Source organism: Salvelinus fontinalis, chromosome 8 (assembly GCF_029448725.1).
Source record: "Salvelinus fontinalis isolate EN_2023a chromosome 8, ASM2944872v1, whole genome shotgun sequence".
In the NCBI taxonomy this organism is placed as follows: domain Eukaryota; kingdom Metazoa; phylum Chordata; class Actinopteri; order Salmoniformes; family Salmonidae; genus Salvelinus; species Salvelinus fontinalis.
Window position 1 is genome coordinate 716,683 of NC_074672.1, and position 24,860 is coordinate 741,542.

Below are 24,860 nucleotides of genomic sequence, written 5' to 3' on the forward strand. Positions count from 1 at the left end.
TTTGCCTGTTTGAATGTTCATCGGAGGCCTAAGAGGGATTTCTTATAAGCATCCGGATAAGTGTCCCGCTGCTTGAACGCGGCAGCTCTTACCTTTAGCTCAGTCGGATGTTGCCTGTAATCCATGACTTCTGGTTGTTATATGTACGTATGGTCACTGTGGGAATCATTGATTTTATGGATACGCGTGTACTGTACAGTGTATGTATTCATACGTTAGTGTGCAGGATGCACAATGTGCAAATGAATGCATATTCATAGCAATAGTGCCCATGACTAAGTTTAGCCACTAATATATTAATATCGTCGTTGACTCTATTACCCCCCGCCTCTGTTTCCTTGAGATGCTGGTCCTTTGAATTGCCCCAGGGCGAACAAAGCTCTGTCCTCACAGAGACAATGGTGTCTGAGGCCTTCTCATAACTCAAATCAGAAGAAGGCCTTTCCCTGCTTTTCATCACAGGCAGAAATGCATGCAGACACACACACCATAGGCCGTATAAAACACACACATTGCAGAGAGAAACAGAAGCATGCACACACACACACAGACATACAGTATCAGTCAAAAGTTGACACACCTACTCATTCCATATTTTTTTAACTATTTTGTACAGTGTAGAAAAATAGTGAAGACATCAAATCTATGAAATAACACATATAGAATCATGTAGTAACCAAAAAAGTGTTAAACAAATCAAAATATATTTTCTATTTTAGGTTCTTAATAAAAGCCACCCTTTGCCTTGATGACAGCTTTGCACACTCTTGGCATTCTCTCAACCAGCTTCATGAAGTAGTCACCTGGAATGCATTTCAATTAACAGGTGTGCCTTGTTAAAAGTTAATTTGTGGAATTTATTTTCTTCTTAAAAATTGTTAGCCAATCAGTTGTGTTGTGACAAGGTAGGGGTGCTATACAGAAGATAGCCCTATTTGGTAACATTTCAAGTCCATATAATGGCAAGAACAGCTCAAATAAGTAGAGAGAAACAACAGTCTATCATTACTTTAAGACATGAAGGTCAGTCAAAGCGGAAAATTTCAAGAACTTTGGACAAGTGCAGTCGCAAAAACCATCAAGCGCTATGATGAAACTGGCTCTCATGAGGACCTCCACAGGAAAGGAAGACCCAGAGTTACCTTTGCTGCAGAGGATAAGTTCATTAGAGTTACCAGCCTCAGAAATTGCAGGCAAAATACATTTTTCACAGAGTTCAAGTAACAGACACATCTCAACATCAACTGTTTTTATTTAATCTTTATTTAACTATGCAACTCAGTGAAGAACAAATTCTTATTTACAGTAACAGGTTAGGAACAGTGGGTTAACTGCCTTGTTCAGGGGCAGAACAACACATTTTTACCTTGTCAGTTCGGGGATTCAATCTAGCAACCTTTCGGTTACTGGCCCAACACTAACCACTAGGCTACCTGCCACCCTAACCACTAGGCTACCTGTTCAGAGGAGACTGCGTGAATCAGGCCTTCATGTTCAATCGCTGCAAAGAAAACACTACTGAAGGACAAGAATCATAAGAAGAGACTTGCTTGGGCCAAGAAACACGAGCAATGGACATTAGACCGATGGAAATCTGTCCTTTGGTCTGATGAGTCCAAATTGGAGATTTTTGGTTCCAACCGCCGTGTCTTTGTGAGACGCAGAGTAGGTGTACTGATGATCTCCACATGTGTGGCTCCAGCATTGAAGCATGGAGGAGGAGGTGTCATGGTGTGGGGGTGCTTTGCTGGTGACACTGTCAGCGATTTTTTCAGTACTTAAAACCTCTACCGAGTACCTAACCCGGATTCGGGAGCACCCCCCACCCCCCCCCCCCACACTGATTAGCATCGTTAGCATAGCGTCACAATTAAATAGTAGCATCTAAATATCATTAAATCACAAGTCCAAGACACCCAATGAAAGACACAGATCTTGTGAATAAAACCACCATTTCAGATTTTTTAAATGTTTTACAGGGAAGACACAATATGTAAATCTATTAGCTAAACACGTTAGCAAAAGACACCATTTTCTTACTCCAACAGTTTTTTCCTGCGTCAGTAGCTATCACTAATTCGACTAAATGAAAATATATATAGCCACTAACCAACAAACAAATTCATAAGATGACAGTCTGATAACATATTTATGGTATAGCATAGTTTTTTTTTTTTAAATGTGCATTTTTCAGGTATAAATCACAGTTCTACATTGCAGCTGCAATCTGATATAGTGCTGATGCAGCCAGAACAATTACAGAGACCAACTTCATATAACTAATTACTTGTCTTAAAACATTTCAGAAAAAATACACAGCGTACAGATATTGAAAGCCCAACATCTGGTGAATCCAAACAATATTTCAGATTTATTAAATGTTTTATAGCGAAAACAAAATGTAGCGCTAAATTAGCATAGCCACGCCAGCCAGAACCAGCTGGGCGCGCCCGACCAGTTCACATGCACGACAGATATATGAAATAACATCGTAAATTGGGTCTTACTATTGCTGATCTTTCATCAGAATGTTGATAAAGGTGTCCTTAGTCCTGATGAGTCGTTCAATCCATTCACAATGGCAACTTTCCCTCTTCATTTAGCGTAGGTACTGGTCGACTAGCACGGTTCTGTCCAAAGTTAAAAAACTCACAGAACGGAACACGGCAAAACTCCCGAAAAAATTCAAATAATCTGATTAAACTATATTGAAAAAACATACATTAAGATGATATGGTCACATGTATCAAACAAACTTCGAGACGGAGATAGTTTTCATCCGTAACGGCAGCATAACAAAAGACGATTGCACCTCTAAAACGCGCGTTTCAGAAAACCGGAAGTTGTCGGTCACGCTAAAGAAATAGGTCTTATTTCACGTCAGTACAAGATAAACAAAAAATTTCTCCTCTGACGTCTTCCTGACACCCAGAGGAAGACGAATGAAGTGTGTTTCGGGTCATAGGTGGCGTGACCATATATAGGCAGAGCGTTGAAGCGAGCATACACATCTTGCAATCTTCTTCTTGCTCAGGGAAAGTGCTGTCAAATGACCTGTGTTTCACTCAGAGACAAAATTGAAACGGTTTTAGAAACCATAGCTTGTTTTCTATCCAATGGTATATGGTTATATGCATATAGTAACAGCAATAATTGAATAAGAGGCAGTTTAATCTGTAGAGGCAATTATGCTAATGCGAAAACAGCACCCCCTGTATTCTCAAGAAGTTAAGGCACACTTAACCAACATGGCTACCACAGCATTTTGCAGCAATACACATCCCATCTGGTTTGCGCTTAGTGGCACCATAATTTGTTTTTCAACAGGACAATGACCCAACACACCTCCAGGCTGTGAAAGGGCTATTTGACCAAGAAGGAGGGTGATGGAGTGCTGGCCTCCACAATCACCCGACCTCAACCCAATTGAGATGGTTTGGGATGAGTTGGATCGCTGAGTGAAGGAAAAGCAGTCAACAGTGCTCGTTATATATGGGAACTGCTTGAAGACTGTTGGAAAAGCATTCCTCATTAAGCTGGTTGAGAGAATTCCAAGAGTGTGCAAAACTGTCATCAAGGTAAATCTACTTTGAAGATTCTAAAATACGTTTTGATTTGTTTAACACTTTTTTGGTTACTACATGATTCCATATGTGTTATTTCGTATTTTTGATGTCTTCACTATTATTCTACAATGTAGAAAATAGTAAAAATAAAGAAAAAACCCTTGAATGAGTAGGTGTGTCCAAACGTTTTGACTGGTACTGTACATACATACCTACATTCAAAGTCACTGTTTCAGTCCAGGAAGATGGATGGGGATACGAGTACAAAATAATGTTTGATGAGGTTATAATACTGCCACATGAAAGAGAACCCCAGCTGGGTGAGGGCACAGCACCCAGCGGGTACACCCTCCACCTCTTCATCCATCTCCTCTTCATCATCCTCATGGTCATGGGTCTTGTCACAAGTTAGCTATGAGTAACGGATGAAGCTAACCAAGGAGTTAAACCTTTCTAAGTCCTTAGTTAGCATTAGCATAACGTCTCTGCTCCGTCCATACTGTTCTGTCTCTAGGTTTAATTTTCTCTGTCAGTCTTGCTTGTGCTTCTAACATTTGTTTCTAAACCTCTTCTTGTTCATGATGGAATCATTGTTTTCCACTGAGAGGTTTCTTCTACTTTTGAGGAGGTGGGATCCAACACATGTAGTCCTATATTGTCAAGAACATTCAAGTCAATATTTTTACTCACCCTGATCAAATATGTTTTCTGTGATTTTGCTTATTATATGTCAGAGAAAGTACGAGGACATAGAGACCTCACATTTCAACAAAGGAGGCCAGATTGGGTTGTCATCTCCAAACTCGTATTTCTGCCCAAGCAATTCATTATTGTCCTACTTTGCGCACGCTTGTTTGACACAATGGTAAATGCCTCTTATCTATTACCAACATAGTTTATTATTGCATACTGATCATTCTTCTTCTGTCACAGGCAACGGATCACACTCCTCCCCCTCTATCCTGTGAGTGGTTTAAAGTTGATCCTCTCCAACTCTGATTGGTCGACAAACGTGTGCTCAAAGGCAAAACCTTCAGACGCCTCCTCTCTTCATGCACTAGGATCAGTGAGTCGGCATAGAGGTAGGGACACTCCTTTAAAACTGTAGCTGGAAATCCGCAAGAAGAGGAGGCTACCGCGCTATGGAGGTTGCCAAGAACAGCAAAATACAATTTGCTTAGATAGGGGATGGTGGAGATTCCCATGCTTAAAGGTTGAAGGGACTGCATCTTTGGAACATTTACGTTTTTCTCGAATTCGTAGCACGTACTGAAGGAAATGGCTTTTTCTTGGATTTACAAAGTTTGGATTCTACTCTTACCCATTGTTGACAGCGCTCGGTCCAGTTATTCCGAAGACCAATGCAGCTGGAGGGGGAGGCAAGAATCACTTTATAACGATTTATTCAAGTTTGATTTGTTTTATGGGGAAACCTTCAGATTTTTTTTCTCAAATGTAGGAAGGTGCAAAATAAAATTGCGTTTTTTTTTCGTTCTGAATGTATTTGAAGAGTTCCGTTCAGCTTTGGTGGTCAATTATCAGACCTTAGTTGGATCAAGCGCAATGAAATGTTTCCAGTGCTTTGCAACAAAGTATCACGCATGCTTTAGGGTTGCAGTCTTGCAGAGTGAGCTAGAGAGGAGAAAGTTATGCTGTTAAACTATGATTTTTAAAAAATGTAAATTCCACATGGCACCGACGCAGTCCTTTGGTGACCAATAGGCGGCACTCCTTTTTTTCTGCGAATGGAAACCTCAGTTCAATGTGTATTCTGAAAGCCTGTTTTAATCGTTTTCAAATGAGTGAAATGCACTCCAAGCAAAATCGCAGGCTTCAAAGGTTCATCTGTTGTCATTAATTTTAGCCAGATTTCTTTGATGTTGCAAGCTCTCCCTCAGTCCCTCTCAAGTTTCACCACATCTAAAGCCCTACACCCAAACCACATATCCTGCAAGATCTAGCGCAATTTCCTTCATGGTTTTTGAGAATTGCACCACATCCTACAAGCGGTATATTGGTGACTCCAATTTCAGCCAAGAGGACTAGTCTGTCTGGCTTGGAGGTCATAGAAGTCCACTTGTATAACTATCTCCTTTCTCTCCCTCCATCTTTCCATCCCACAGTGGTCTGTCCCAGCAGCAAGGCAGTGTGGAGCAGATCTCCCTCCACTGTTCTGAGGGTGCTCTGGACTGGCTCTATCCTAAGGGGGCGCTCCGCCTCACCCTGTCCCCCAGGTTGCCCTCTGCGGCAGTGGGGCCTGGGGGAAGCAGCTCGGGCCTGATCACGGCCTGCGTCAAGCCCTCCGAGCACTTCCACGGGGCCCAGCTCTACTTGGAGAGAGACGGGGTCCTGGAGCTCCTGGTAGGGGACCGTCTGGAGGAGTCTCCCCCAACCCGGGTGCGCTGCTTCAGCCGCCTGCCCGGCGAGAAGGTGGCCCTCTTCCTCCAGGCCACTCCTCACCAGGACATCAGCCGCCGCATTGCATCTTTCCGCTACGAGCTGCGAGGGGATTGGACAGCTCGCCTGTCACTCGACTCAAACCCCATCAGCAGTAATGAAGGTGAGTTGGACCTAGGAGGGAGGCAGCCATGTTGGATCAGTCTGGGTCATGAAAGTGTAATTTGGGCTGAAATAGATAAATATAAAATAAATTAACATAAAAGCGTGAACTATAAAGATTTCTCTCAACGCAAAGCAAGGAAAATAGTGTTTGAATATGCTCCTTGATAGTCGATGGGCCTATCAAACAACTTTTAAAATTTGTTTTAGCTCAAATTCGATCATTCAGTTCTCCTCTCCCCCACATATTTCCTGTATTTCTCTTTGTGTGGGTCTCTGAGTTATATTTCGTCAAACCCCCCCTAAAGATGTTTCCATACAAACAGACCTGCTTTTTGGTGTTTATTTTCTGTTTTCTCTGTGTCCAGGCAGAGTAGAGTGGGAGAAGTGTCCTCTAGTTTCCCTGGAAGCATAGGCCTACAGATCCTGTCCCCTGGTTTAGATTTGAAGGCGAATGGAGAGAGGAGGGGGGAGGGTTAGGGGGGACAAAAGCCCAGTTTGTGGGGCCTTCGCTCCAGAGCCTTTACCGCTCCTTTCAATGGAGAGTGTTCTGAGATTACTGCCGTTGCCTTGGCGACATGGAGACCTCTGACCCCAGCTGAGATGCTCCCCTCTTTTGTTGAATGGCCCCTCTTTAAAGAGGCTTGGCTCTAGGAATACACCCCCTCCCTGCTCTAGAGTGCACACACACACACACACACATACATAATTATTCTGGTTGGGCATGTGGGGAGGTTTTCTCTATGGGCCAGGGAGGAGGCAGGAATCTCATTTATCAGACATTTTCACTAAGGGGAATGTGTGGAGGGGGCAGCTAGGTGGGTTGGGGGGTGAACTTCTTGGAACTTGCAAGGCCAGCAGAACAAAAACAAATGCCAGGGTGTTTTTGTACAATGCAGTCAATTCAATGCAGCCAGGGTTTGGTTTCGCTCTGTGTACCTTGTGGCCATCTGTGGACTGGGTCCTTGTATGAAACGGAGGAGGATGTATTTGATTTTCCACTATGACATTTTTAAACTGATTAACAGCTGTGAACAGTAGTGGTGCGTGTGTAAAATCGCTGGGGAAGCCAAGCCAGGAAAAAAGCCATATTACAACCTATTTTGTGATAATTGCGTTGTTTGCTCTATAACCCATCCATTCATATGCCACCGTCATATACAATAAGGCAGACAACAAAGACAAGTCACACATTGGCGGAATAAATTCAACCACACACACCTTAGTTGCTCACCGGTTTTGTGATGAAACAGTCACGCCCTGACCATAGTTTGCTTTGTATGTTTCTATGTTTTGTTTGGTCAGGGTGTGATCTGAGTGGGCATTCTATGTTGTATGTCTAGTTTGGCTATTTCTATGTGTTTGGCCTGATATGGTTCTCAATTAGAGGCAAGTGTTTGTCGTTGTCTCTGATTGGGAGCCATATTTAGGTAGCCTGTTTTGTCATTGTGGTTGATTGTCTATGTGTAGTGTTTACACGACATCCGGTTTGGGGCGAGCGGTCGCATTTGCATTCGCTCTGCATTCGCTCTGCAGGTAGTATAACTTTTATAACTTTTCATTATAGTACAACGATTTAATTTGTCCAACCTTAGCAATTTCTTCTTAACTAGCTACATAGCCGTCTGTGTATCAAAGATAACTGCGTAATTATCGTATTTCGTCGTCTCGTTGTCCACTGCTATCTGCCCAGCAGCTAGCAAACGTCCACCGTCTACCGAATAGTAGTATAACTTTTCATTACATTACATTTCATTATAGTACAACGGTCTGATTTTCATTTTCATTACAGTACAACGGTTTGATTTGTTTGATCTTAGCTAGCTACATAGCCGTCTTTTATCAAACATAATTGCGTCGTTATTGAGGTTCGCTAGCGAGCTATTTTCGTTCGAAATTAACGCAACGTAGCCAACACTGCTAGCTAGCCAGCTTGCCACCGAAGAGCATTGTAGAAACGATTACAATACAACGGAACGACTTGTTTTGTGTAGTGTTAGCTAGCTACATAGTTTTCTTTGCTAGCTTTGTATCTAAGATAATTGTGTAACTCTGAGTAATTATCGGTTAGCTAGCCAGCTAGTTTCGCCTGCCGCGCTGCCGTCCTCCTACCTAGCCAACACTGCTAGCTAACACTGCTAGCTAGCCAACTTCTACCGAATAGCAGCACTGTAGAAACTTACATTACAACGGAACGACTTGATTAGCGTAGTGTTAGCTAGTTGTCTTTGCTGTCCTTGTATCCATGATAATTGTGTAGTTTAGAGAAACTTAGAGAAACTGTCGAGGTCACCTAGCCAGCTTCACTTTCAACAACGCAGCTACTGCTAGCCAGGCTACTTCACCAGCCAGCAGTACTATATCATTTTAGTCAATAAGATTTTTAATTTTATTGATTTTTTGCTACGTAAGCTTAACTTTCTGAACATTCGAGACGTGTAGCCCACTTGTCATTCTAATCTCCTTTGCTTTAGCGTAGCCTCTTCTGTAGCCTGTCAAATATGTGTCTGTCTATCCCTGTTCTCTCCTCTCTGCACAGACCATACAAACGCCTCACACCGCGTGGCCGCGCCCACCCTAACCTGGTGGTCCCAGCCCGCACGACCCACGTGGAGTTCCAGGTCTCCGGTAGCCTCTGGAACTGCCGATCCGCGGCCAACAAGGCAGAGCTCATCTCAGCCTATGCGTCCCTCCAGTCCCTCGACTTCTTGGCACTGACGGAAACATGGCTCACCACAGATAACACTGCTACTCCTACTGCTCTCTCTTCGTCTGCCCACGTGTTCTCGCACACCCCGAGAGCTTCTGGTCAGCGGGGTGGTGGCACCGGGATCCTCATCTCTCCCAAGTGGTCATTCTCTCTTTCTCCCCTTACCCATCTGTCTATCGCCTCCTTTGAATTCCATGCTGTCACAGTTACCAGCCCTTTCAAGCTTAACATCCTTATCATTTATCGCCCTCCAGGTTCCCTTGGAGAGTTCATCAATGAGCTTGATGCCTTGATAAGCTCCTTTCCTGAGGACGGCTCACCTCTCACAGTTCTGGGTGACTTTAACCTCCCCATGTCTACCTTTGACTCATTCCTCTCCGCCTCCTTCTTTCCACTCCTCTCCTCTTTTGACCTCACCCTCTCACCTTCCCCCCCTACTCACAAGGCAGGCAATACGCTTGACCTCATCTTTACTAGATGCTGTTCTTCCACTAACCTCATTGCAACTCCCCTCCAAGTCTCCGACCACTACCTTGTATCCTTTTCCCTCTCGCTCTCATCCAACACTTCCCACACTGCCCCTACTCGGATGGTATCGCGCCGTCCCAACCTTCGCTCTCTCTCCCCCGCTACTCTCTCCTCTTCCATCCTATCATCTCTTCCCTCTGCCCAAACCTTCTCCAACCTATCTCCTGATTCTGCCTCCTCAACCCTCCTCTCCTCCCTTTCTGCATCCTTTGACTCTCTATGTCCCCTATCCTCCAGGCCGGCTCGGTCCTCCCCTCCCGCTCCGTGGCTCGACGACTCATTGCGAGCTCACAGAACAGGGCTCCGGGCAGCCGAGCGGAAATGGAGGAAAACTCGCCTCCCTGCGGACCTGGCATCCTTTCACTCCCTCCTCTCTACATTTTCCTCTTCTGTCTCTGCTGCTAAAGCCACTTTCTACCACTCTAAATTCCAAGCATCTGCCTCTAACCCTAGGAAGCTCTTTGCCACCTTCTCCTCCCTCCTGAATCCTCCTCCCCCTCCCCCCCCCCTCCTCCCTCTCTGCAGACGACTTCGTCAACCATTTTGAAAAGAAGGTCGACGACATCCGATCCTCGTTTGCTAAGTCAAACGACACCCCTGGTTCTGCTCACACTGCCCTACCCTGTGCTTTGACCTCTTTCTCTCCTCTCTCTCCAGATGAAATCTCGCGTCTTGTGACGGCCGGCCGCCCAACAACCTGCCCGCTTGACCCTATCCCCTCCTCTCTTCTCCAGACCATTTCCGGAGACCTTCTCCCTTACCTCACCTCGCTCATCAACTCATCCCTGACCGCTGGCTACGTCCCTTCCGTCTTCAAGAGAGCGAGAGTTGCACCCCTTCTGAAAAAACCTACACTCGATCCCTCCGATGTCAACAACTACAGACCAGTATCCCTTCTTTCTTTTCTCTCCAAAACTCTTGAACGTGCCGTCCTTGGCCAGCTCTCCTGCTATCTCTCTCAGAATGACCTTCTTGATCCAAATCAGTCGGGTTTCAAGACTAGTCACTCAACTGAGACTGCTCTTCTCTGTATCACGGAGGCGCTCCGCACTGCTAAAGCTAACTCTCTTTCCTCTGCTCTCATCCTTCTAGACCTATCGGCTGCCTTCGATACTGTGAACCATCAGATCCTCCTCTCCACCCTCTCCGAGTTGGGCATCTCCGGCGCGGCCCACGCTTGGATTGCGTCCTACCTGACAGGTCGCTCCTACCAGGTGGCGTGGCGAGAATCTGTCTCCTCACCACGCGCTCTCACCACTGGTGTCCCCCAGGGCTCTGTTCTAGGCCCTCTCCTATTCTCGCTATACACCAAGTCACTTGGCTCTGTCATAACCTCACATGGTCTCTCCTATCATTGCTATGCAGACGACACACAACTAATCTTCTCCTTTCCCCCTTCTGATGACCAGGTGGCGAATCGCATCTCTGCATGTCTGGCAGACATATCAGTGTGGATGACGGATCACCACCTCAAGCTGAACCTCGGCAAGACGGAGGTGCTCTTCCTCCCGGGGAAGGACTGCCCGTTCCATGATCTCGCCATCACGGTTGACAACTCCATTGTGTCCTCCTCCCAGAGCGCTAAGAACCTTGGCGTGATCCTGGACAACACCCTGTCGTTCTCAACTAACATCAAGGCGGTGGCCCGTTCCTGTAGGTTCATGCTCTACAACATCCGCAGAGTACGACCCTGCCTCACACAGGAAGCGGCGCAGGTCCTAATCCAGGCACTTGTCATCTCCCGTCTGGATTACTGCAACTCGCTGTTGGCTGGGCTCCCTGCCTGTGCCATCAAACCCCTACAACTCATCCAGAACGCCGCAGCCCGTCTGGTGTTCAACCTTCCCAAGTTCTCTCACGTCACCCCGCTCCTCCGCTCTCTCCACTGGCTTCCAGTTGAAGCTCGCATCCGCTACAAGACCATGGTGCTTGCCTACGGAGCTGTGAGGGGAACGGCACCTCAGTACCTTCAGGCTCTGATCAGGCCCTACACCCAAACAAGGGCACTGCGTTCATCCACCTCTGGCCTGCTCGCCTCCCTACCACTGAGGAAGTACAGTTCCCGCTCAGCCCAGTCAAAACTGTTCGCTGCTCTGGCACCCCAATGGTGGAACAAACTCCCTCACGACGCCAGGACAGCGGAGTCAATCACCACCTTCCGGAGACACCTGAAACCCCACCTCTTCAAGGAATACCTAGGATAGGATAAAGCAATCCTTCTGCCCCCCCCCCCCCCCCCTTAAAAGATTTAGATGCACTATTGTAAAGTGGCTGTTCCACTGGATGTCATTAGGTGAATGCACCAATTTGTAAGTCGCTCTGGATAAGAGCGTCTGCTAAATGACTTAAATGTAAATGTAATGTAAATGTAATGTGTTTTGTGGCAGCACTATTATTCGATAGCGTCACTTTCGTTGTTTGTTATTTTTGTATAGATCGTTTAGTGTTCTCTTTTGAAATGAATATCAAGATGAACACTTACCACGCTGCATATTGGTCCTCCGATCCTTCCAACTGCTCCTCCTCAGAAGAGGAGGAAGACGAACGTGACAGCAACATGTATCTGGTGAAGTCCATAAAGCAAATATTGCATATAAAACAGTTGCTTAATCATGTTGTAGGTCTTGTAAGTTAATGTTTCTAACAGTTACAGCAAGTCAGCACAAAGAAAAGAGGAGTGCTGCTTCTGCTATTCCAGCACCATTTCAACTTAAACATTTAAACATCATTTTTTTTATTTAACCAGGCAGGCTAGTTGAGAACAAGTTCTCATTTACAACCAAGGTCTCATTTGCGACCTGGCCAAAATAAAGCAAAGCAGTGCGACACCAACAACACAGAGTTACACATGGAATAAACATACAGTCAATAATACAGTAGAGAAAGTCTATATACAGTTTGTGCAAATGAGGTAGGATAAGGGGGGTGAGGAAATAAATAGGCAATAGTGGTGAAATTATTACAGTAAAGCAAATTAAACACTGGTATGATAGATGAGTGTGCAAGTAGTGGTACTGGGGTGCAAAGGAGCTTTATAAATAACAATATGGTGATGAGGTAGTCGGCGGGGCTATTTACAGATTGCCTATGTGCAGTGATCTGTGAGCTGCTCTGACAGCTGGTACTTAAAGCTGGTGAGGGAGATATGAGTCTCTAGCTTCAGTGTTTTTTGTAGTTCGTTCCAGTCATTGGCAGCAGAGAACTGGAAGGAAAGATGGCCGAAGGAGGAATTGGCTTTGGGGGTGACCAGTGAAATACACCTGCTGGAGAGCGTGCTGCGGGTGGGTGCTGCTATGGTGACCAGTGAGTTGAGATAAGGCGGGGCTTTACCTAGCAATGACTTATAGATGACCTGAAGCCAGTGGGTTTGGCAACAGATATGAAGCAAGGGCCAGCCAACGAGAGCATACAGGTTGCAGTGGTGGGTAGTATATGGGGCTTTGGTGACAAAACGGATGGCACTGTGATAGACTGCATCCAATTTGCTGAGTAGAGTGTTGGAGGCTATTTTGTAAAGGACATCGCCGAAGTCAAGGCTCGGTAGGATGGTCAGTTTTACAAGGGTATGTTTAGCAGCATGAGTGAAAGATGCTTTGTTGCAAAATAGGAAGCCAATTCTAGATTTAATTTTGGATTGGAGATTCTTAATTTGAGTCTGGAAGGAGAGTTTACAGTCTAACCAGACACCTAGATATTTATAGTTTTCCACATATTCTAAGTCAGAACCGTCCAAAGTAGTGATGCTGGGCGGGTGGGTAGGTGTGGGCAGCGATCGGTTGAAGAGCATGCATTTAGTTTTGCTTGCATTTAAGAGCAGATGGCGGCCACGGAAGGAGAGTTGTATGTCATTGAAGCTCATCTGGAGGTTAGTTAACAGTGTCCAAAGAAGGGCCAGAAGTATACAGAATGGCGTCGTCTGCGTAGAGGTGGATCAGAGACTCACCAGCGGCAAGAGCGACATCATTGATATTTACAGAGAAAAGTGTCGGCCCGAGGATTGAACCCTGTGGCACCCCCATAGACTGCCAGAGGTCCGGACAAAAGTCCCTCCGATTTGACACACTGAACTCTGTCAGAGAAGTAGTTGATGAGGCAAGGCAGTCAGTTGAGAAACCAAGGCTGTTGAGTCTGCCGATAAGAATGTGGTGATTGACAGAGTCGAAAGCCTTGGCCGGGTCGATGAATACAGCTGCACAGTATTGTCTCTTATCGATGGAGGTTATGATGTCGTTTAGGACCTTGAGCGTGGCTGAGATGCACCCATGACCAGCTCGGAAACCAGATTGCATAGTGGAGAAGGTACGATGGGATTTGAAATGGTCTGTGATCTGTTTGTTAACTTGGCTTTCGAAGACCTTAGAAAGGCAGGGTAGGATAGATATAGGTCTGTAGCAGTTTGGGTCTAGAGTGTCTCCCCCTTTGAGGAGGGGGATGACCGCTGCAGCTTTCCAATCTTTGGGGATCTCAGACGATACAAAAGAGAGGTTGAACAAGCTAGTAATAGGGGTTGCAACAATTTCGGCGGATAATTTTAGGAAGAGAAGGTCCAGATTGTCTAGTTGTCCAGATTTTGCAGCTCTTTCAGAACATCAGCTATCTGGATTTGGGTGAAGGAGAAATGGGGGAGGCTTGGGCAAGTTGCAGTGAGGGGTGCAGGGCTGTTGAATGGAGTAGCCAGGTGGAAAGGATGGTCAGCTGTAGAAAAATGCTTATTGAAATGATAAATTATTGTGGATTTATTGGTGGTGATAGTGTTTCCTACCCTCGGTGCAGTGGGCAGCTGGGAGGAATTGCTCTTATTCTCCTTGGACTTTAGTGTCCCAGAACTTTTTGGAGTTAGTGCTACAGGATGCAAATTTCTGTTTGAAAAAGCTAGCCTTTGCTTTCCTAACTGCCTGTGCATATTGGTTCCTAACTTCCCTGAAAAGTTGCATATCGTGGGGGCTATTCGATGCAACAGGATGTTTTTGTGCTGGTCAAGGGCAGTCGAGCGCTATATCTGTTCCTGGTTCTAATTATTATAATAATATTATTATTATTTTTTGAATGGTGCATGCTTATTTAAGACGTTGAGGAAAGCACCTTTATAGAATAACCAGGCATCCTCTACTGACGGAATGAGGTCAATATTATTCCAGGATACACGGTCCAGGTCGATTAGAAAGGCCTGCTCGCTGAAGTTTTTTAGGGAACGTTTGGCAGTGATGAGGGATGGTTGCTTGACCGCATCAAATCAACTAGGCTATATTGTATATGATTAGCCTAATACAGTGAAACAAACTTAAAGATTTCAACTATTTAGTCCAATCAATGTTGCTTAATATCATTTGACTCTCCATTGTACTGATTTCTGTGTGTGTATACGCGCAAGTAGAAGAAAAAAAATGTTGACCTACCCTACTTGTCGACTAGATGAACACCAATGCCATCTTCCTGGCTTTCATGTTGGCACAAGGGTCTGACTGTCATACACAGTACACACTTTTTGCCCTAGAGAGCTTGCTAGCCTAACTTTCTCGCATGTGCAACAATGAACCAGCTAAGTTAGCTTGTTAGTTAACGTGAGCCTGCTACATATTTAACTTCAATCGTCTCAGGCCAGTGGCAAAATGAATTAATTTATGGTTAGATCAGAATAGCAGTTATAATCATTGGCTTGTTTGGAGAATAAGTAAAAACACCAAGTCTATCCATGGCTGATTTTTAGCTAGCTAGCTACTTCAGGACAACTTCTTTGCTTTTGATGTGATTTCATTGGTGTGATGCCAAATCCAAACTGGCCTCCCTATGTGGACTTTTTGCTGCACCAGGACCACCAACCATTGATCTCAGCTCAATGCTGATTGGCTAATTATTTATAAACAAATGTATCAACTGAGGCAAAATGCTCGCTGGCATCAATCAATCAAAATGCTTCTGCGGCAACATGTCTCACTATTTTTGTCCAGACAGCATCCAGATGCATGGGCTACACATATTTAGACAGAGGCGCTGTTTCCCTCTCTTGGATGATTTCTCCAGTAAGATACAACCAATTGCGAATTGAAGGAATATTATGAAAACAAATTGAGACGAAAGATACATTTGACCAATACATTTTTGGGGGGGGTCGGGGCCTGGCTTCGCTTGGCATCCACGAATACACGCTACTGGCTGTGAAAGAAGCCGTCACAACACTTAGGAAGGAAGTGCCTTCTGAAAAAGTGTAGAAGTGGTGCTCTGCCCATTTTAAATCTTTTAAAGTTCTCCACCCTCCTCTCTTGGCCCTGTCTGGTTCACTTTGATGAGGTGTGGGTGCAGACACCCTAGCAGGAGCTAGGGTTAAGGTGGGAGGTAGGATGGCTGATACATTTGGCTTTAAAAACATTTGGGGCCAGTGGAGTCTCACACCTTTCTAAGTTTCACTGGCCTTCCTCTCCGAAACCGTAAAAGGAGCCGCTGTCTGAACACTGCGGTGTGTATCTCTTTGCATGGTGGTTTGTTCTGGCTATTCACATCACGCCTCCAGAGCATTTGATCTTCTTTATAAGCTCATCTCCACCCTTTTTTGTGTCCTTTATGTGTGCAGCAGGATAGGTTAAAGCTCAACAACTTTTTTTTACATAAAGCTTTGAAATATAATAACTTAACCATGTCATACCTATTTTTTTTGTTTTATGTGGTTTACAATATCAAACAAGAGGGTAAGCGAAGAGTGGATGGAATTGGCGTTTGTTTGATTAGTGGAGCTCCAACTGACTTGTTCTTTCTTCCCCTCTCTCCCTAGGTGCCTGCAGACCCTGTAACAACACAGAGCTCCTTATGGCTGTTTGCACCAGTGACTTTGGTGAGCTCTCCTCTTTCACAACCTCCTGTTTTGTTGTCCGGGCTGCCGTATAACAATAAAATAACATGCCAGACCAGGAACAGTTTGGCAGAGGTGTGGACTCGAGTCACATGACTTGGACTCGAGTTACAAATTGGATGACTTGAGACTCAAATTGATACAGAATAAAATAACTTGACTTGGAGCCTCAAGATGGGACTTTGACTTGAGACTGATGACTTGAAATTATCTGGCAAGTGTTTGTCACTTATTTTGTGGCACTTCAAGAGCAAAGAAATCAAACAAGCAATATATCATGACCGGTCAACCAATAGTGGCCGAGTCTTTGAAAGCTGCATCCTCTGAAGATTTATGGCGATCCGCTCTCTACAATTTGACATTTTGAGCTTCACCCGATCCTATAGCTGTGCAGCAAATCAACAATATTCGCTAGACAGATCAGTGGTTCTCCAAAAATTGCTGTGCAAATGTGGCCTCCCGGGTGGCGCAGTGGTCTAGGTAGTCTGCTAGCTGCGCCACCAGAGTCTCTGGGTTCGCGCCCAGGCTGGGCTGGGTTCGCGCCCAGGCTCTGTCGCAGCCGGCCGCAACCGGGAGGTCCGTGGGGCGACGCACAATAGGCATAGCGTCGACCGGGTTAGGGAGGGTTTGGCCGGTAGGGATATCCTTGTCTCAGTATGTAAAAATGTAATAAAATGTATGCACTCTACTGTAAGTTGCTCTGGATAAGAGCATCTGCTAAATGACTAAAATGTAAATGTAAAATGTGGCCTGTCATTACAGCCATAAATGGTGATGCATTTTCAAAACGGATAGATACTAAGCTTTACATCGGCATATTGAGCTTATCATTTGAGACTCGGACCTTGTGACTTCCATGTGACTCGAATAATAGTGACTTGGTCCCACCTCTACAGTTTGGTGTCATTGCATTTTCTACCCCAATTCAAACTACATATACTTCAATACAAAATGGCTAGAAAAGCTATTCAGTTTCAACCAAAAAATGTCATAATTTTGTGTCATGATTCAGGAACTACAAATCGGTTGTCGAATCATCTTACCCCAGCTCTAAGGTTGGGCTGACAGTGAACCAAATTCTCATCCCTCTGAACTACTTAATGTATGCAGAGGTGAAACTGAACAACTTTTTCCTCTCCAGTTCCCTAAAGTTAACCCCCCCCCCCTTCTCGAGGCACTGTAGTGGACAAATCCGTATGGCTCTAATTCAGACATAATTAGGCTGAATTATGTCGGGATTATGGAACTGTTCCAGGAAGTTCTCCAATACTCATTTAACTGACTCTAATTCATGTTAGCCTCTGGTGGGCTAGGATCCTAGTTACTTGTTTTATTACTTCAGCTGTTTTTTTTACGGCTAATACATGACCGGTTTCCCAGCAATTTCAAACATGTTTTTAGAATGTGAAGAGCAGGTATTCAAGACAATTACATTAATTAAAATATATTTTCTCCAACTTAAGTCCACATTTTGTTGAATTATGATCTTCATATTTGTAACCACTGTTACAAACTAATCTGGGCAATAGAGCTTGTGACTAACTGGTGTGTCTCTTCTCCCCACAGTAGTGCGTGGTAACATCAAGGCGGTGGATGAGGACAGTGAGCTACGGGCGGCGGTAATAAAGGTCAGCACCACCCGAGTATTTCGCCAGAAATATGCCCTGTTCACCGGGACAGGCCGCCTGACCCTTTCAGGCGAGATCAGGACCCTGCTGCAGTGTGGTGTCCGGCCCGGGGCAGGAAGCTTCCTCTTCACTGGCCGCATACACTTCGGCGAGGCGTGGCTGGGCTGCGCTCCCCGCTACAAGGACTTCCTCCAGGCCTACACTCAGGCCAAGTTGGTCCAGCAGCTACCCTGTGAACTGGCTGTGGACTGAGCAGACCACCCCAAATCTCGGCTGACTACTTCCCTGTAATAGGGCTTGCCTCACAATACAGCCTTAACTCAATCAGCCTGTCCTCTGGTTTGCCAAACCTCTGAATGAAAGGCGAGGAAGATGGAAGCTCACCCGATGGTGTAGCTTCTTAGTCTTCCCCAAAGGACTGAGGAGTTGGGCATGGACATTCTTAGCAACATTCCCAGTGCAATATGCAGTCCTGTGGAGATATGAAGGACACCATGGGGACTAGATGAGATTAAATAATTTGGCACGGGACAAGTTTTCCAGATGCCAATATACATATTCGGAATTCTCAGAAGAGCTTTCCGTAACAACAAGGCATGCATGGCATGGATTCAGAGTTATTGAGTGTGACTGTGTCTTTTAAACTCAGGAAAATGTGTGAAAATTCTGTGGTGAAGTTAGTCTGTTTTAGAAGTTACACAATTGCTATTCCAGTAATTAACCACAAGGCTGTGGTGTTTTTCTTTGGTAGTCTTCAAAATGGCCACTCATTTTATTCAATGGTTTTGGTTTGGGAAATCTACCATTTTGTGTCCAAGATGTTCGCACAAATGTGTAGTTAAAACAAACAATGGTGGACTATTCTTAGTGTTACGATTCTTTATTGGAGATTAGGGAGGGGCTTTCTCTTTTCAAATGTTTTTTTTTTATCGTAATTTGCACTGATAAGGGAATGATCTGGAAAGTCTGATGCTGCAAGCTCTGAAAACCAAAATGAAAAGCTGATTTATGTAGCGTAGAAGAGGTGTGATCAGAACTTAATATATGTATAGATATTGCTAGCGCATCTTAATGCTAGGCTAGGGCTGGCACATGTTAGCGCTAGTGTAGAAGGTTCAAAGCTCGCTTCGCTCTAGTGCTGAAAGCACTTTCATGACATTTGTCAACTCAGAGAAAAACAATCTCCAAGTACACACGGCAATTCTGCCTTTTAGAACCCTGCATAAATATTTAATGAAGAGTTTTTATGGTACTGTTGACTTCCAAGATTTCATTGTGTTCTCAGTTTGGTTGAAAACTTTTAAAGTTTTATATGTTGATTTATTTTAATTTGAAACTGTTTTTCCAGTTGAATATAATTATTTTGCAGTAGTGTTTCCTATTGCAGCCATTTTGTAGTTATTCATACCCATTTTCCACATGAAAAAATTGACACCTGTAAGCCTAAGAAAGCTGTCTGCAAAATTCTAACAAAACTGATGTCTTGATATTGAGATGCTATAAGGCCTACTGGCCCAGATTTATGTAATTGTTACTGTATTAATGGGAGTTTGTGAGGACATTTTTTAAATGTTTGTGGGACTACAACTGTTGACAACAGCAATATTCCCCTCAGTAAAAGTCCAATGGGATATGTCTCAAAGCTGGCAGAAAGAGTCGCAGTAGCGATCTAATTTTCACAAGCATGCATCCGAAATGTTGATCCCCATGTTGAGCCGTGAAAACCTCAAGCAATTTTGTCCAAATATCAGTACTGAATTCTTCAAGCAATATTCAATGTATTTGCGTAATAGTCTTTACACCAGCTTTGGGGTTAGCAGTAAGTATGTCTGGGATAAGTTATGAGGGGGACAAAACATGTCTATGGCAATTCTGGTCAGTCAAAAGACGTCACGTCTTATGTGCACTAATCGATGAAGGGAGCGGTTAATATCAAATTAACGTGATGTGGTGTGCAAAAAGAAATACGCAATACTGCCATGTTTGCTGATATTGTCAATTGTTTCTGTGTGATTTTTGTGTACCAATGTGAATGTAAATAAGAACATCTAAAAAACAAACTACTTATGGAGGGGGGGGGGGGGCATTTTTCAGTATTGTGGAGTGTTTGTGGTCTGTGACAAAGTCTGAAAAGCTCATTTGAATCTCATGGATTTTCTTAAAATCTCTGCATGGTTGCTTCTCTCACTAACTTTTTATAGTAAAGTTATATAGTTGTACAGTTTTATAGTTGTTCTCTCTCATGCACACATCTTTAAAACATTAGGCTAACTGAGACTCCAGATGACCATGGTTGAAACACATGGCCCAATTTGATTCAAACCACAACCTCTAGTTGTCCCTTGGATATATGTGGGAGAAGATACAGACTTTTCCAACAATGTCAAATCACTATAAGTGTCATTAACCCTGATTTCTGTGGGCCCAAAAATGAATTGCTTGAATGAAAGCGAGATTTAGAGGGGTGCAAACAGACCTAATGGGTTGCAGGGAGAGAGTGAGAAAAGGACGGTTAGAATTCTGTTGTGCTCTGACTCCCGTTTTCAGGATTCAGGAAGCAATACATTACCATTAAGGGAGCAGTGTTCAGAGCGGGCTGGGAGGAATGGGGATGCCGCAGTCGCTCACTCTGTCCTCATACCAGTCAGCCAGGTTTAAAGGGTTATATACTCCCTCTCAGCCAACAGAAAGCAAGACTGAACACATAGTGTCTTAGTGTTGATACACATTGGCTTACTCCACATTTTGTTGTTATAGCCTGAATTCAAAACTGATTAAAGAAAATAAAAATCCTCACCCGTCTACACGCAATACCCCATAATGACAAAGTGAAAACATGTTTTAGAAATTGTTGCTAATTTATTGATATTTAAATGAGATTTCTGTATTTAAGTATTCACACCCTGAGTCAGTACTTTGTAGAAGCACCTTTGGTGGGGATGACAGCGCCGAGTCATCTTGGGTCTGGATGTTGTGATTTTTTCCCCCTCCCATTTTATGTACAGATTTTCTCAAGCTCTGTCAAATTCTTGTTACGAAGCCATTCCAGCATTGCTTTGGCTGTTTATGCTGGGCGTCATTGTCCTGTTGGAATGTAAATCTTCACCCCAGTTTAAGGTAGTTTGCACTCAAAAGCAGATTCTCAACAAGGAATTTACTGTATTTGGCTCCAATCATTGTTTTTCTCTCCTTACCAGTCTCCGAGTCCCTGCCAATGAAAAGCATCCCCATAGCATGATGCTGCCACCACCGTGCTTCACGGTAGGGATGGTGTTAGATGGGTGATGAGGTGTGCCTGGTTTTCTCAAGACATAGCGTGACAGCATGCCTGAAGTTGACAAAAAGGCACATGAAAAACTGAGATCAAAATGCAGATTCTGTGGTCTGATGAGACAGAAATGTAACTCTTTAGCCTGAATGTAAGGACATAAGGACTTAACACTTATGTTAAGTCCGCAAGCTAGATCCCTGCAATGTCTCATTAAAGATATAGATTACTTTGCTGTGCTCTCTGGACTAAAACCTAATTATGATAAGTGTACAATATTACGTATTGGATCTTAAAAAAATACAACTTTTACATTACCCTGCAGCTTACCTATAAAATGAGTTGATGGTGAAATAGACATACTCGGTATTCATATCACAAAAGATATAAATAAGCTCTCCACAATGAATTTCAATAGAAAACTTGTAAAAATAGACAAGATCCTGCAACCACGGAGAGGTAAATACCTGTCTATTTATTGAAAAATTGCCCTGATTAACTCCTTAGTCATATCTCAGTTTACTCACCTACTTATGGCGCCGTCTACTCCTGATGATTCGTTTTTCAAATCATATGAGTATATTTCGCATTAACTGGGACGCTAAACCAGACAAAATAAAATGAACCTATCTATATAATGAATATGAATTGGGTGGGTTGAGATTATTAAATATAAATGCACTAAACCTCTCTCTAAAAACTTCACTCATTCAAAAGTTGCATTTGAACGCTAAATGGTTCTGAAGTAGATTAATAAGAAAAGCTCATCCATCATTTAAAAATTGCCTTTTTGCCATTTTCGATTAATTGAAAATGATACTTTTTTCAAAGTATCTGTCTTTTTCAAAAAAGCATTGCAGAGCTGTCTACAATTTCAATTTCATCCCCCTGAAAAGATATTATGGCTGAACTCAAATGTGAATCGGTACCGAGGTAAATGTATTGCAAAGGTTAAATCTGTTTGAACAAGAGCATGTGGGAAATTGAACATGATGTTACATTTATGTGGAAAGAGACAGACAATTCTACAAAAGACACAAACTTTTCACCAGCGATCAAGACGACACACTGAGCGCAAATATATATATTGATTGCAATTGTTCCCGAATGAGTGAGTGCAACCATGTCCTGAACCTTTATGCTTCTCTGAGAATTATATCTACCTCGGTAAAATCTCACAAATGTATTGCAAAGGTTAAATCTGTTTGAACAAGAGCATGTGGGAAATTGAACATGATGTTACATTTATGTGGAAAAAACAGACTGAATATGCTTCCCATCCAATGGCATACATAGTATCACCCTTGGAAACCCCATAACATGTTTGCCTCTGCATCAGTAACTGATCTAAACCTCTTATGTTTGCCTCAGCTGGGGCACCTGGAATTCCCCAGCACCCCTCCCTCCCTCTACATCTTAGCCATCTGAGGTTTCTGCTGAATGACTGATAAGCCAAAACAAAAAGCACTAAAGTTATACCCACTCCACTACCAGTAATATATCATGTGACATTTCCTGGTAGCCCATATACTCCCTTCATCCCTCCCAATTTTCTCTTAATAACGTCAACATCAACCGTTTCGGGAGAATACAAACACAGATAGCATTTATAGAGTCTCCATAAGCATGCATTCTGAGAATACCGCATTGTGCGTCTGGCACGCAGGAATAGACACAACCAAGTTATTCTTTCTTGCCGATAACAAACAGTTATTATGGTGTCATGACGTTGCCTGTTTGGGTACAGCAAGCCCCATCCCCCTCTCCCTGCCTCTCCCTGCCCCCTACAACTAGGCTGCTGTGGTCAAAGAGAGGTCGTAAATTCCTAAGGAAGACCCTGCCTCATGGCCACACAGTATTAGAGAGAGGGTAAACTTTCACAGAGGACAAAGGAAATCCTTCCACCTCACAGAACTTGAGGTACGGACACATTTCATGTTCCGGGAAAGTATAAAAGATCGGTGAATATTCCAGCTATGAACTGGTCCGTTTGTCACAACTTGGGAAACTCACGGGAGACTGTGTGGCTACATTACCATATCGCTGTTTATATAATAGCCTCAGATATGAGGTTTACATCTAATTGTTGTATAAGATGAATGAGTGAGTATGATACTGTTTGTATAATTGTGTAATATGATTTTAGACTGTTTAATGAAGAAAAATACAATTCCCTTTTGATTTGAACTAAATCCGAGAACCCGCCCCTGAGCCCAGTTAGGGTCAGACATCCTGGGACAGCCCCTTTCTGCAATTCCGAATAAAAACCCAACTCTGAGAAATTATCTCTAGACCATGTTTTTCTCCATTAGGAGTAGACGAAGGTTGTGGACCATTGCTGAATCGTTTAACCATACCACGTGGTTAAACTCTTAGACTATCGATACCGACAGAATAAGAACAAGTCTTTGATATTGATTACTAGTCTGCAGCTAGGAATTCGGGTATCATTGAACACGAAGAACGACAACCGCCGAAACATCCCCTCGATAACGAAACTAACGAATGTCACTCTGAACTATCCCCTCTAACCACAAGCGAGAGAGAGAGGGAGAGAGACAGACAATTCTACAAAAGACACAAACTTTTCACCAGCGATCAAGACGACACACTGAGCGCAAATATATATATTGATTGCAATTGTTCCCGAATGAGTGAGCAAAGGATTAGCATCTCAATTGTTATAATTAACTCTGTAGTGACTTCTTAGTCGACCCCCCCATTTCCCCTTTGTCTAGCAAGCCGCCATGCCGGTTTAGCACACCAGGGCATATTCTCCTATCATTTCATGTAACCAAATTTACCAAGTTTGTTTGTTTGTTTGTTTATGCATTTCTGTGAATTACTTAGTTAGTAATAAATAAATTATTTAAGACAATCACATAGTGAAGACTGGGTTCGTGCAGATAACCAACAATTTACGACGTTTGGAATGAGACTAACGTGAGGTAAAATAAATAAATCATTAATCAGAAGACTATTGATCAGATATGAAAATATTTGAAAGGTTATATTGGGAAATTATAACTTTGTAATCTGAATACTTTCCTTGGTGCCCCAACTTCCTAGTTAATTACAGTTACATGATTATTCCGTTTAATCGAGTAACTAATTACAGAGAATCTTTGATAAAAACTATAAGTCTTCAATTTAATGATAGTAAAGACACGACAATGGACAGCGGTTGCTTATCAAATAGGGATTTTTAATTATGTTATGATGCCATGCTTCATGCTATACACTCTTATAACAAAGGGTTCCAAAAGAGAACCCTTTTGGGTTCCAGGTAGAACCCTTTTGGGTTCCATGTACAGTAGAACCCTCTGTGGAAAGGGTTCTACATCAGCGGTTCCCAACCTTTTTTGCAACACGGACTGGTCTAATATAGACAATATTTTCCCAGACCAGCCGTCGGGCGGTGGTTGGGGGTTCACGACACAACCTGAATATTGATTAGGCCTATAGGTTTAGTATAGCCGCTTTCTTATAACATTTTAGTTTAAGTAGGTCTAACGTGATGATATTATAAAAACATAAAGTTAATATTTTTCTCTAATGACCATATTAATAAAAACATTGCAACTCACCGTGTCGCTGAATCAGTGGGAGCCCTGAGCTTGTTTCCCGGCAAACAAGACGGTCCCATATAGGGGTGATGGGAGACAGTGACACTTTGGGTGTTCCTTATGTCTACTCCGTAATTTCGTTTATGTTGCCATTATTGCGGAAAACCATGCTTCGCAGAGATACAGTAGGA

At 43.5% G+C, this 24,860-nt stretch overlaps 1 protein-coding gene across 1 annotated transcript; it reads left to right on the forward strand.

Moving 5' to 3' along the window:
- Positions 1–4,598: 4,598 nt before the first annotated feature.
- Positions 4,599–20,628, forward strand: LOC129860333 (meteorin-like). The gene is made up of 4 exons (XM_055930651.1): positions 4,599–4,945; positions 5,690–6,126; positions 16,130–16,189; positions 17,774–20,628. The coding sequence occupies exons 1-4, from the start codon at positions 4,845–4,847 to the stop codon at positions 18,085–18,087; spliced, it is 912 nt and encodes a 303-aa protein (XP_055786626.1). The 5' UTR covers positions 4,599–4,844; the 3' UTR covers positions 18,088–20,628.
- The last annotated feature ends 4,232 nt before the right edge of the window (positions 20,629–24,860 follow it).